This window comes from Numida meleagris, chromosome 17, assembly GCF_002078875.1.
Source record: "Numida meleagris isolate 19003 breed g44 Domestic line chromosome 17, NumMel1.0, whole genome shotgun sequence".
Taxonomy (NCBI): domain Eukaryota; kingdom Metazoa; phylum Chordata; class Aves; order Galliformes; family Numididae; genus Numida; species Numida meleagris.
In genome coordinates this window covers 8,384,122-8,398,729 of record NC_034425.1, presented here as the reverse complement: position 1 = coordinate 8,398,729, position 14,608 = coordinate 8,384,122, and the positions used below count along the sequence as shown (strand labels likewise).

Sequence of the window (14,608 nt, the reverse complement as noted above, 5' to 3'; positions counted from 1 at the left end):
CTTTTGTAGTCCTTTTCCACTGATAATGTTCTGTAACCATCTCTTTCAGGACAGAGTTAGCAGAAGAGCAAAGATGAAAATAAATGAGAGACATGTGTGGGCTTAAACTTGAGCAACAGATAAGGAAAAAGTAACCTGTCTGTCATTTCATTTATTTTCTTGTCTTGTTTAATTTAAAGAGTCATGTTCTAAAAGAGCACATTCTGGTATTTCTGTTGTCTCTGTGCTTCTCTGCCCATGCTAGTGATTTACTGTGTGTAGCACAGGGCTGCAATCCATTTCTGTCTCTGCTCAGTCGAGTCCTTCTGTGCACACGTGTGTCCTGCTGCTGAAGGGCTGGAGCCACTGGTGCTGCTCACTTCAGACTTGCTCTTGAGAGAGTACGGTTTCAACAGCAGATCCCATGGAGCAGAACTGAAAGCCTGAGAGTAAATTAACTAGGTGACTTGAATGTTTGTCATCCCTGGTAAAGAGGAAATAGGTGAGCGACTGAAATGATGGAAGTAGCCTCTTCCTGCCCCTTGGTGGCCATGAAGCTCAGACTGCAGGATGATAGCTCCTTTTCAAAGCAGAACCAAAGATGTGCTGGCAGACTGGGTGCATAAATATTGCTGCAGCCCTTGGTAAGGCCAGTTCTGCCCTGTCTGGGTGAGAGCCGTGCCTCCTGGAGATGGAGCCACGCCGAAGTTAAAGCAATGTCCTCTGTTCAGTGCACTGCTTGAAATCTGCTGTGTGAATGCCTTGGTTGAGAGAAACCTTGTTCTTCTGTGGATGGGATGAAATGTTGTGAGTACCTTTGGTGTGGGTCACCTCGAGGTGCAGCCAGAATAGTTAGTGCAAAGGATGGCTTGTGGCAGAGATAAATGAGACAGCCAAGACGTACACCCTTAGACACAGTAGCAGTATGAGGTAAGAAAGCTATATTCTCCTTGGGCAGTTTAACCACAGCCACAGAACTTAGCAGGTGGAAGAGACTGTGCAGCAAAGAGCACTAACCCGTGCTGAAATATCCCTGGTTTATTAAAGCTGCACGGAAGAATGAGCTGAGATAATCCCATTCAATCTTAAAGCTTCAGGTGAGAACAGGAAGGTGTTTCTGACTCAAGACCACCGTAAACTATTGCACATATGAGCTGTTCATTACTCAGGTTGGACTGGAAAGCTGCATCTGTTACTGCTACACGTGATGAGTTCTGCAGGCGCGCACCAACAAATAAATAAATTGGCTTACTATCAGCTGGAGGGATTTGGGTTGTTGACTCTATTTTTGTGGCTGTTCACTTTGCTGAAAGTCATTGCATTGAAGTGCCTCTTAAGAAATACTTTTAGCCCCAAAGCCATATTAATATTTAAACTGTTTTCCTCCAGCAGTGCAACAGCTGTGCAATATGAAATAGAAAACATTTTTCTCCCTTTCCCTGAGCAGCTCTAAAGCATCAAATGGTAAATAGGGAAGAACGAGGGGAACAAATAAAATACAAAGATTTTATTTCTGCTCTGGCTGTTATCTAAACCACCAGATATCAACCCTCCATCAAACCCCCTCCAGAGCTATAGATTTGATGGCAGCAAAACGTCATGTAATGCAGAAGTGCACTGAATATTCAGGACTCAAAACCAAATTACTGTGGGCAGGAAATGTTCTCAAAAACTTTAGATTCTGCAGCTGGAGTGTTGAAATGCACTTCAGATCCGTTCACAGTTTAAATGTCAGCTTAATTTCCGTAACTGAAACTACATTAAAAAATCTGTAAACATAGATATATTTATAAACAAGCATAGATATAAATCTGCTTCATTTATTTCTTTGTTTTGCTTTTGCTTTGATGTGAAGTTTGTTGTAGGTGCGTTGCCTGTGAGACTGCAACTGCAGTTTTCACAACTGAAAAATGAGTAAATGTACACGCGTGGTCAGCAGGGCTGCATGCAAGCCAGCCGCAGCCTGCCATGCTGTCCCACTGCCTGCAGCCCGGCCCTCCTTCCATGTGCCCAGAAATATCAGAACTGGAAAAAAACAGGGAATGTCACAGGTCTTGGAAGTAGGAGATGGCTGGTAGCAGTTCAACCCTGATCCATCCCAGACCCTTAATGACAGCCTGCTGGCCCCTTCCGTGTTAGCAGGGAAGTGAGTATATTTACGAGTTACCAAAACTGTATTTAGTGACAACAGAAAAAAAATATTTGAGTACCACACACCGTAGCAACTTCACTCCTGTGGAAGGCTGGAATTCACTGGATGACTTCCATGGGTGAGATGTACTCATATTTTACAGAATGGAGCCCTGAATATTTATTTTCTAATTATATCTCCAATGATTTATTTTTCAAGCTCAAGGTCTTTGATTATTTTGAATTGTGGTATTTTTGCTAAGAGTTTCCTCTGCTTTGACCTACTTGAAATGGGATTCATACAATATTGCAGTATGGCTGTAATCTAAAATAGTAGCAGTAGATAGTATAGAATAATGCAGTGAGAGCAGTGTAAAACAACACAGTACAAACCAGACTAGAAACAAACCAAATTTACTGCTGCACAATATTGCCATGAACAATATACCTTACATGTAGCTGTTGGCCACAGGTGTAGCTGGTATGTGAATGAGTATGTATCCTGAAACCCTTTGTTTGCTGTGCAGGTATCTGTCCTTATTTAACCTTGAATACCTGTCAGATGATAATTTTTTTAAGTCATTGAAGTTTCATTTGCAGAAAGGCAAGGAATCCATCACATCCGACTCGGAGTAGTGCTCTTTGATGGTTTGGGATGCTGCATGAATGGTAAATGTATCTGCAGGCTCAGAGTAAATACTCAATGGCACGTAACTAAGGTATAAGGGAGTGAATTTTATACCGGTTGGCCACGGATGCCTTGTCATTTCCTAGTAAATTAAAGAGTCTTCCATTGCACCTATGAATTTATCATAATAGTATCCTTTCGTGACTACAGAAACAGAGCTGATGCTGTGCGCGCCATGGCACTAATCAATTGAGGACAAAACTATTTTTGCTGCTGCTCTTGTTGCTGTTGCTTAGTGTTAGTCTTCCTCTTGTACAGTTGTTTTTTCCAGAACCTTGATCATATTCTTTGAGAGGAAAAAAAGAAAGTGCCCTGCTAATTACATATAAGTTTGTAAGCCACGTCTTGATAATGGAAGCGTAGCAGTAGGATGTAAACCCTTCTTCTCCCATTGTGAGTCACCTGGTAGGTCACCAGCATTGCTCCAAAAGCTTTGTTGCTTCCCAGCACCATCTGATCTAAAGTAATGGAGCTGAAGGCCATGCTGTTGGACTGGATGAATTTCAGAGCCTTGATCTTTGTGCATCTGAGATAAAACTTGTACTTCTCTGCTTAAAATCTTCTGTTTGTACGTACTTTACCCTTCAGGGCCATCCACAATCAGTGAAAAGAAATGGGCACCAGTAGAATGCCTATTCTGAGAACCTACTTCAGGATGACATGAATCGTGACCTAGAACAAGCAGATCAGTCCTAACCTTGCTCATTATAAATTTCAGCATGCTTTATTTGTACTTGATCCATTTCTATTACTGCTAAGACTATTAGCTTTCATGCTTGGCTCTTTTTCTACGCAGGTGTGCTGCAAGCCCTGTTTGAGTAAATCACCAGTGACTGATTACCCCTCGGACCTCAGGGAGGTAAGTGAGCTCTGTTCTAGTCATCTAATGGATACTGCTTGGTGCATTTTCTCTGGAACAGGGAGGGGCAATCCCATCGTTCTGCAGTTGAAGCTGTGCCTCATTCTACAGCTGATCAACAGAGGCTGTGAGAACCCTCAGGAATAGGGCTTTCTCTCTTAGACTTGTTTTTGGCCAAGAGTGAAACCGTCCCACCAAAACATGAGCAGTCTGCTGGGTGAACTGGGTAAATCATATATACTAGGCCTACAGATCTAAAATAACCAGGACAAACTCTTATCCTGCAAATAATTGTGTGTCAATAATTCTTCTCATCTGCTTACAGTTTATTACTGACTGTGAAACTATTCCTATACAGTCTACAGGAAGCATAAGAAGTGCATCCTGATTGCATTGAGCGGAATACTGGGCTCTGTTGGTGTCTGGGCTGATCATCCAGGTATTTTGTGGGCTGGATTCTGGTCTCATTTTTGTAGGCACGTACTCAGAGTCCCACCAAAACAGCTCAAGAGCGAAGCTCTAAGCCAAGCATATTCTGAACATTTTGAGCACGTTGCTGAACACATTTTCTGGAGCCATTCATTGGTTTCTCTTTATTCTGAAAAATCCAAAATTAAGCAACATTGTGGCCCACTTAGTCTGTCTTTGGTCAAAGATCTCCTGTATTTAAGGTTGGCTCACTCAGATGAATAGTTACGTGTAGGATTCTCATATTTTATATTATTGTGCAAAAAGATTGATGTCTAAATGGATCCTTAGATCCAAATACCCCCAAATTTGGGAAAATTGTACTTCAGCTGACCAACACTCACTGAGATGCCCTGGGGAAAAGAAAAAAGACAGGAGGTACTGAGATGAGCTTAGGATTTGGAGTAACACTGGTGAAGTGATTCAGGCTTTTGGTTTCATGCTGCGCCTGCACTGAGCTGGATTGCCTATTTTCTACAATAAGGGTAGTTGCATTAGCTCAAAGTTCATTAAAGCTTTTCTGCGTTTTACTGTTTTTCACTTTAGTACACATCTTTCCTCCCAGACCTGAAAAAGGATTAAAATGCCAGAAAGGAGACATATCGCTCAGCATTTCTAATCACATACCAGAAATCTCAAGACACATAGTTCTCACAAGATTTTCTACCCTTTGTAGGCCATAAAAGGCTCAGATAACTTTCTGAAGTCCAATCTGATCCTTTAGTCATTTAAAAATAAGTTTTTTTACTGAGAAACTAAGCCAGATTCCTACATCAGCGATCACATTCAATCAATCCCATTTCCCTCCACAGTTTCAGAATTTGTTTTTGTATTCATTCATTAAGACAGAGAAACAGAAGCCTTCATTCAAAACCAGATTCTGACATCCAAAACAAGGCTGTAACTATTTGGAAAGAAAAGGAAGTTCTGCAGGGAAACATTTTCATACACATTATTTGATTTGAGATTGTCATCTGCACTTGCTTTACTTTATTCTTTCATGTTCACTTTTCAGAAATACTGCAGGGAAGCAGTACTGTCGTTGCAGATAGAAGGGCATACTGACCTGTTTGGCTTCCATGAGAAGCAGGCAGATACTCTGTCTTCTAAACTACAAACAGGTAAATTTCATTTTGCATTTTCTGTTACCTTCACCACTGTGAAAGTGGATTTCAAGTGAAGTGATTGACTCACTTTCAGTGGCATTTCTGAAAATTCCAGTCTTAGTAATGAAGTACCTCTGGTGCATGTTCTCCTGAAAGGTAAGGCAGTGTGCTAGAAATAAACAATTAGTTGACCTGCCAAATTGTGAGTGGCAATATAATAGCTACTTCATGTAGCATTGATTAGGTTTTGAATAAGTCTTTTCATCTTGGCCTTGCTGAAGAAGTCGATACATTCAAAAATCACAGCCTTTGTCTCTTCTCCCTGAATTGCTGCATACTTAAATTACAGTGGATATTATTTATCCACCCTGTTTATAGAGGGGTTTTACATTTCAGGTTCTGGGCACAGACTGATTTTTCAGTACTGGTTTGTACAGCACCTAACACACATTCTCCTAAGCTACTAAAGGTAGTAAGTGTTGTGAGATAATATCATGCCACAGAGGGTGATGCTTTTACCATGTAGTGAGTCTGCAGCTTACAGTTTGGGGTTACTGGAGACAGATCAAATGGGATCCACTCTGCGAGTGAAGAACTGCAAACGTGCAGAACCCATTCCTAGTGTCTGCATTTGAATGAGTCCCACACCTCTGCCATGTGCTGTGTAGAAACTTTTAAACATTTCCTTCTGTGACGTAACAGGGTGCACCCACATAACCAGGCTGATACTGCATGAAAATCCACTTTCACTGCCATCTTGGATCCAAAGAGGAAAAATAAAAGCCATTTCCTAAAGGTCTTCTTTTCTCCTATTTAGAGGCGGCTTTTAATTTCAATCATCTGAGCTGAATATTTTGAGAAATGGGATAAAAAAAAAAAAGCAAAAACAAGAGAGGATAAGGAGGGATGCAAAAATATTGAGACAAATGGCCGTTGAGGGCTGCGGTGCAGTTTGTATGCAGAAACAGTGGCATCTAGTGGACAGTTCTTCACATGAGAGGAGACAATGTTATCAGGCAGTGGATATAAAACAGGCGGTGATTAAAGCTAATGATATCTTTATCTCTTTCTTAGATGAAAGAAATCTTTTTCAGCCCAAGTCTGTTGTAGTTCTTTTCTGTAAAAGCATTTGAAAACAAGCTGTTCTGCCACCTCTCCCATCTTCGGCATACAGCTTGCAGAATACTTACTTCTTTTTCATTATATTAAACTTTCTTGTGGCTTTCCTGTGTAGAACCTACTGTTCTACAGGTTATCAAAAATCTTCACCCGGTGGGAAAGGTAATGGTTTGCAGGCATGTACTGAAGTCTATCATTTTCCTCTAGATTTTAGACATGGGCAAAAATAAGCCCCTAACTGCTCCCTGGGTGTACTTATTTTGTTCAACTTCAGATGTTTGCGAGTGTGGCTTTAAAGGAAATATCTGCATCGAGGAAGCAAATAAAATCAAAGTGGAGCAGCCACACTGAATGACTCTGGAAAAAGCTTAATTACATCATTTCTGTAGATAGAACTAAATATAATGTTTATGCAGTGTTAACCTTTCATGCTAAAAGATGTATGAGTTATTTCATGTCTAAAAAGCCTGACATACTCATATTCTTGCCTTCTCTCTCTTCAGACTGCAGTGTTTGCCAGTGCTGAGCACAATTCCAAAGCTCTGCAGTACTCTGATGGCTCTCCTCTTCTTTGGCGCAGTCTCAGCTGGGTTGAAGGGTGCTTCTCTGTTTTACTTGCAGGGCACAAATTAGATGTATGAATGGAAGACTTGGCTTCTTACATCAATTTGCATTAGGATTAGCTCAGTGCTACTGAGGTATACTTAGCAGCTACCACTTTATTCATTATCTAACTTGTGACTCAGTATAACCAAGTAGGAGTTCTGTTATTTCAGAGATGTACTTAACTTTCAGTGGGGGGAAATTGGCCCAATTGGGATTGGTGTGATTTTTTTCACTAAGCAAGAGAAAAGAGAGACAGGGTTTCACCCAGTGACATTTAGAGCATTATGAATGAAGGAGACAATAGCAACCTCGTTATACTTTTTTACACTCCCAGATTTAATCTATGATTCCATCTTGACTGTTGGGGAAAGTAAGCCTTTGATGCTTTGAGATTTAAATTATTTCCTGAGTCATCCAAGAGAGCTGTCTTACTGGAAGAAAAGTATACCAGCACTGTTGTGCTATTTGAGCCTAATAAATGCTCTGATTATGCAGTTATGTTATCTTCATCAGACTGCTTTTTATTTAGCTACTCGTCTCTAGGGTCTCAGTGTGACTGCAGTGAAGCTGAGCTGTTAGCTTAGTCTGTCCATAACTAATTCTACTGCTGCTATAAAACATAACTGTTGGGTAAGAACAATTGAGACATTTCTCGTGGTATCATGTTTACATCTAACTGTACAAGTTAAAGGAGTGGGAAAAGATTTGCTGAGAAACTACAAAGTGATTAGACTGCCCCTTCCTTCCCACCTGCTGAACATAGAAAGCTCTCACTCTGAAATACTTGCAAGACAGAAAGAAATCACTTAGCAATCCTGAGCCTCACTTGCAGTAATCTTTTTTAGCATATACTGTCAAAGTACAGCACAACAGAATCATCTGAAAATGGATCTGAATCAAGCATTTATTATGAAACAATACATGAAATGCTCATCAAGCAATTGAAGATAGATCAGAGCTGCATAAATGTTGTCTTCCTATAATATTGTTATTTAACCTACAAAACTATAATTAACATTTCCTCCGAAGTCCATTTAAGTTCCATTTACTTTAGACAGTCAAAAGCTGTCCCCTTAGAAAGCATCCTCTGGACTAGATAGTGATTTATTCTTGCCCGTACCTCAGACCTTGGAGGAAAGCCTTCATTTATTTGTTCATGCATGCAATCATTATTTTCTCTACAGGTGGAAAGTGTATGTTGGTCTACAATGTGTCTAGCTACTTATGTTTGGAAGTTTTGTCACGACACTAGGATTGTAATTATTGCAAAGAGATTCAGCTCTACAGTGAGCATACAGCCAATGCAGTAATAATCTTGTCCTTAGCACAGTCACAGTCTGTATCTTCTTCCGCGCCCATGGAGAGATCTGCCGGAAAAAAAAAAAAGGAAAAGATACTTAAAACACATGGAGAAATTGGCCATACTAATAACACACAAAAGGCTTCAAATCTTTTAAGCGCTTTTCTAACATTAATTCTTCACCTCACTGTGAGCAGGATAGAAGCGAGCCAGCTTTCAACTGTGTCTCAGCTGGAAGGCTTTTTGAAATCTGCCCACTTACCTCCCAGGGCCTCGGGTCTGGGAATCTTGTGGTTTTGCTTTTAAATCAGTCGCAGACCTTTGGCTTACTGTGGATTAGCATAGCTCCATTGAAGCCTGCCCCAATATCCAGGTTTTCAAAGGTATTTAGATACATACAGGTACAGATAGATGCCTAGCATAATTTTAAGCAGATGAACTTTCTAACTTTCCAATCCCATCAGCCCTGACAGATAGCATCTTTGTATTTTACTGCTTAAGTGCTTTTGACAGTATGCTCCTGAATCTGCAATTTTTATGTTAAGAGGTTAACTGTGAGTGATATAGCATCACTATTATGGTGAGAATTCAAGCTTATCCCGGCTGTGTGTTTAAAGAATGCAAGCTGGAAGGCTTATTCTGTTATAAAAATATACAAACGTAGGTATGACTTCTCTTTCAGTACCACAAACAGCCATTAAGCATTAGAAAAGTTTAGGGTTAATCCTTATACTTTGCAAGTTTATATTTGCTTTCTGCTTTCCCCCAAAACATCACAGTTTCTGAATGTAGTGATAAGTTTGTATAACTGCATGCTTTACACATGGAAAAAAAGGATGGCCCTATCGCTAGCCTAATGTTTTACTGGGATGTGGCATATTGTTACCAATTGGCTTATGAGTAATGCCTAATTTCTGGGCTGCACTTTAGCCTATACTTTCCCACTGAACACTATGATGTATATGATAAGCTGAGGCAAGAAAGAAAATTATGCTATGACACTGATGTTGAAAATCATAAACAGAACTAATAACTCATGAAAATGCTCCGTGTTAATGCTTACCAGAATGTGTACCTAACAGAAAATTCCATTAAAACAATCAGCACGTAGCAAATGATTGCAGCTGAGATACTGCAGAACAGTCTCAACTCCCAGCAGGTCAGACTGTATCTCAGATACCTCAGGATGAAGACCGAAGTTCATCCTGCCACAGCCCTTACTGAAAGTTAAGTGAACAAATACAAGGCTTAAAACAGACGCACTGGAAAAGGAGTGCAAGCAGAGAGGAAAGAAACAGGAGCAATGTCAAGCAAAGTTAATAAGAATGTTATGCAGTTACCAACTTATATCCATACAGCAGAGAAATGCGTAGTCAAATGTTTTATGAACTTGAACAGAACTACGGTAACACAGTTGGTGCCTAAGGCACTTATGTTCCCTGCCATCATCCTGTTCCACTGCCAGACACGTTTCAGTGCAAGGTGCTCTCTCAAGCCACTCGTTTTTCTCTTCTCTTCTAGTTTGCAGCTCTACTTTTCATTCTAAAAAAGGAACTATGCACTGTAAAAGAAATAGATATATACCAATCACAGGGTAGGCAAGACCATTAGATGGGATGGACTAAGTCCCGGTTGCAGTGTGGGAAGCAATGTGGATTCAACCAGTGCTCTAGGAATTGCTCTTCCGATCTCTGCTCCAAGCGCTGGAGGTAAAGCATGTGCTCCTATTTCAAGACAAGAAGATGTAATTGAGTTATGTAACCACTCATGCCTGATGTCAGGCCAATGAACCAGGTCAATTTTATGGCTTATACAAGAACAATTAACTTACCTCTGAAAATTATCAAATGTAATGACATGGAATTTCTAGTCACTTTGTCCTAATGTAGCAATACTTATTGATTGATATCAGCCAGACTAGCAAAGGCAAGAATTTTGCAATAATATTCATAAATTAAGAATTCTGCATACACGTATTTTATTGGCATATCCACACAGAAGCCTCTCTTGGTCCTTGGGTTAGAAAAGGAATCTCACAGACAAGTTGGTTGTAGCCTCTTTTGAAAATTGATTCCTGCATTAAACTTTGATCAGCTACGTGGCAGTACCAGTAAGCAGCAGGCATCAGTGCTAATTGACATTGTGTAAGATATAAATAACATGAATTATAGGGTTTTGGTGTAAGCAACAAGTTGTCAAACTAAGTGAGCCATGTGCCAAAAACTTGACCTCCATCAGAAAGAAAATTGGCTTTTAAAAAGTTACAGTGCTAGTGCATACGGACTTAGAAGCCTAGTGAGAGAGATTTTTTCAGAAATATAGCCCATTGCTTAGCACACTGGGCAATGCAGCAATTGAAGCTGTAGCATAAACCCTTTGCACGAGCCAAGTATTCCCGCTGTCATCCAGTTCTTTGCTTTTTGAGCTCCCCAGAGGGCTGGTGCAGGATGGCAGCAGGAAGCGTGAGCATCCTGCCTTTCACTGCGCCGTGTTCCTCACAGTGCAAAGCAGCTCGGCTCCAGTCCCTCAGTGGGGCTGTGTAATGAACTTGCAGAGAACAGGACTATATGACTGAAAAGATTCGACATGATAAAAAGAAGGGCCTTGGTTAAATTAAGATTAAAATATGCTGATAACACAAATGACATTTTAAAATAATCAAAGATGGCAGATCTTGCTGTCTGTAACTGAATGGGCTTTTTTAGTGGAACAGCACTGTGGAAGTCAAACTGTGTCACAAAGAATTGCAAATTAAATTCCTCAGCTCAGCATGAGCTGGCCTCGACAAACAGCTTTTGCTTAAAATAGCTGAACAGAGGCAGGTTCATCCCGGCATTAATTTCATTCCGCTACAAAGAATCCATACAAAATCAATTTTTCTCTTTGAGTCTGTGGTAGAATTGTGCACAGCGGCCATGCCCCTTCATTCACAACTGAAAATCTCTACGTTCCACATGGCAGGAGGGATGGACTTTTTATTGAAGAATATTTTCCTTTCTATTGAAAACTTTGACTTTTAATGAGAGAAACAAATACTTTTACATTTGGGTTTTCTTACAGAGAGACAGTGTTGTGTGTAGAAGAAAAATCAATTGGAATTTCTCATCAAAAAAGAGTCTCAACAAAGTGCTTCCCAGTCCAATTCTGGTAGGATGCAAAGCGCCCAGGGCAGAGCAGCAGAGGTCAGTAATCAAATTCTTCTCTAGCCCTAGCTCCCTCTACTCTCCACTTGTACACATTTAACTTCCTGTGTCACAGAGTTTAACTCAATCCCACCCTCCTATTGTTTGATTTGACATTTAAGATATTTACTATATAATATATGTATAATCACGGTGTTATATTAAGCATTATCATGGTTATTCCCACCAATTTTGAAAAACTTCAAAGCGTATTGAACAACAGCGTGGAAACCAACCCAACCCTGAATGCTGCAGGCAGCTGCGAAGCGCACGCCTACTGGGTTCTTGGTGCTGTCGTACCATCTTAATTGCTCAAGACTGTTAACAAGCATGGTGTAGTATTCTTGTGACAGCTTTGATCTGTTGTGGCCATCACTGTTGACAAGTAAGCCTGTACCCCGGAAGCGGTGTATGGCCAGGACTGTCCGGTGGATTCTTGTTGGCTGGTATACAATAACCATTGGAAAGAGAAAACCACTAGCTGTCTCCGCAAGCCTGGCACACACTGAGCTCAGTCTTGCAAGGTATGTAGTGCCCTTCGTGCCCTATGGAGTTCAGAAGTGTTCAGCACCTTACTGAACTGAGCCCCTGTATTTCTCATACATGCACGATCTATTGTATCCTTTCTGGCTTCTGTGGCTTTTGCCTCTTCAGAGCCATATAATTTTAGCACAGTTTATTTACTTTGGAACAAAATAGGCACTAATTTTAAAATACCTTAAGTAACTCTCAAGAAGTGCAGAATTATATGCTAGATCTTCTTGAAGCATGAAAAACAGAAGGTCCCTAAACTCTTTCATTTTCCATTTGTTGTAATTTGAGTTAGAGATCAATAAATGTAAATATTACATGCAAAACCAATGCTGTTGCATAAAGCTAGCAGCTAAAAATGCCTCAGTGTCATAAAAAACCATCTTAGCTGTAGCATTCATAAAAAGGCCAGTGAAAGTGATTTAAAAGCTAGTTTAGAGCTACCTCGATCTCCACGCTGACCACTGACACCTGCACCTCCTTTCTGCCTTGAGTGCAGAATGTACTGGAAGTGGAAGACATTTCCTGTTATTTCATTTCTCGGGAACAACCTGATGAACTCCACATTTCTATAAATGAAAAGCCACTTTCTTCTCAATAATTTAACTGGCATTTTTGAACCATGATAAATAATTTCTGCACTGTGCAATTATGCACACCCTGAGCAATGTTTAGCACTTACAGAATGCTACCTAACAGTAACTGAAAGAATGCAAAGGAGTTTTTTAATATTTCACAGAAGAACTCAGCTGCTTAAAAGGGTGATATTCATACCTTACTCCTTGGAATTATACCTATACAAATCTAATACTAAGCACTTTTTTTCCCCCTTTTCTTAATTAATGCAATTTAAAAATAAATTTCATAAATCACCCTCATTGGCTCATCAGGGAAACCAGCTTTTCTTCGTCTGTCTTCACGACGAGTTCTCAGAATCTGTTTGGCTTCTTTCTCAGTCAAAATTGGTGAAGTGTCTACAGATGGAAAAGCAGCAGCTAGTTAAGAGATTACCACCAAATTAATGTTTTATCTGTCAGTTGTAAAACAAAATGTCTCCAAACTTTATTTTTGTCTATATACAAAGTGTTCTTTCACTACAGCCCCTTCCCAGGGGATACTGCATTCCAGAAGATATGAGTGGAATTTTAAACCATTTTTGTACTTGTGCTTTCTATAGTCTGGTTCCACCAGCATGTATCAAATCCTACACATTAATGTTACTGCCTAAACTGAAAAAATATAACACCACCACCTAATCACTAAAGTTAGTAACTCTTCCGATGCTTTTCCCTTCTGTTTTGCTTTACTTTTCAGGATTATTTTTCTAAGTAAAGCAAAGGAGAGTTTGGTGAAATAATATTAAAATTATAAGCTCGTAAAATAGTGTTTTGGTTTTAGAATAAATGACTACAGTGTGCTAACACAGAGAGTAAAATATCTGATACAATAGCTCACTTGTTAAAAATCAGATCATGGAACGCCTGCCATGTATAAAAAGTTAAGTATTAAAAATGAAATATGAAGATATTAAAATACAAAGCACTAATATTCTGACAATATGTTCTGCATCCCTTACTCCGTAATTACATACATACACAGGTTTGTTTTATATAAACTCCTACCTGTAAAAGCGGTCATGAGGACCAGGAGGAAGATAAACACAAGTAACCGCTTCATTCTGATTCTGCTTTCTCTCAGCCTGTTCCAGTCTGAGTAGCGCTGACGGAGGCATTAGCCTACTTGAAGTAGCTACGTCAGTCACAAATGTTTGTTTATGCTTTAACTAATATGACTGATAGTACGATTTTGAAGACATCTGACCTGAGGTTTTGAATACGGCTATTATCTGCTCAAACATTCTCAGCATAACTCTGTTCCTGAGGGAAAGAGAACAGAAGACCATTTTTCCACTTCAGTCTTCTGAGCTACACGGGGTGTTTTAAATGCGCAAAAATAGGACCCACTGCTTCACACTCAGCACAGCAATGGTCTCAGGTGCTTAAGAAAAATGACTGGTTTGTTGAAAGACAAACACCCATTCCTGAATGGTTAAAAATTCCTATCTCAAACTTTGCTCCAGCGCAGAGGAAAGTGTTAATCTGGTTTAACTCTCAAAAGGCCAAATCACCACTGTGGAAATACAAAGCAGAAATTTGTTTCAAATTAATTGAATCGCACAGCTGACAACTCACATTAATTCTTCTCTTTCTTGGACAAGGGGGTGGAAAACGGGATGGTAAATGACTTCACCATTTAACAGAGCGTGAAGTAAGGACGGGACTTTAACAATGTCCCTTCATTCAAAGTTTCCTTCATCCTATGTCCTGCATCCCCCGAGCAGCACTGTGCTGGGCGTGGTCTGCAGGGAAAGAAGTACACGTCCCTTTGGATACTGCATCCAATCTGAGATGAGATGCGTACTGCATGGGCTTAGGTCACAGCAAAATGTTTTGTTCTTGAGGTGTGAAGAACTGTAGCTTCCAATAGCATCAACTGCCGCTATATTTTTAGAACTGCTACCCGGAGAGCTTTACAGCACACCACGCACGCGCACGCTCCGGGCACGGCGGCGGGTCTTCGAAACGCAACAAACCGCGACACCTGCCCCAGCCGCGACGAAGCCGCTGTCCCCGCCCACTT

General features: G+C 40.3%; 2 protein-coding genes across 8 annotated transcripts in view; one reads left to right on the top strand and one right to left on the bottom strand.

Annotated features, from left to right (window-relative positions):
• The window catches only part of NOG (noggin), a 91,434-nt gene extending 79,917 nt beyond the window's left edge, over positions 1-11,517 (top strand). For 5 of the 7 annotated variants that reach the window (XR_002443821.1, XR_002443818.1, XR_002443816.1 and 2 more), the window contains 3 exons: positions 3,594-3,656; positions 5,140-5,245; positions 11,316-11,517. The gene's annotated coding sequence lies outside the window, so the exon portion shown is untranslated. Of the gene's footprint in view, positions 1-3,593; positions 3,657-3,997; positions 4,096-5,139; positions 5,246-6,852; positions 7,474-11,315 lie in introns of those variants that run through there. The other 2 variants (XR_002443817.1, XR_002443825.1) reach the window with 2 other exon arrangements.
• C17H17orf67 (chromosome 17 C17orf67 homolog) lies at positions 7,842-14,590 on the bottom strand. Its single transcript, XM_021414689.1, has 5 exons — positions 14,161-14,590; positions 13,591-13,845; positions 12,842-12,942; positions 9,840-9,979; positions 7,842-8,322 (listed from the first exon to the last, which is right to left on the bottom strand). Exons 2-4 carry the CDS (start codon positions 13,643-13,645, stop codon positions 9,863-9,865), a joined length of 273 nt encoding a protein of 90 aa, XP_021270364.1. The 5' UTR covers positions 13,646-13,845; positions 14,161-14,590; the 3' UTR covers positions 7,842-8,322; positions 9,840-9,862.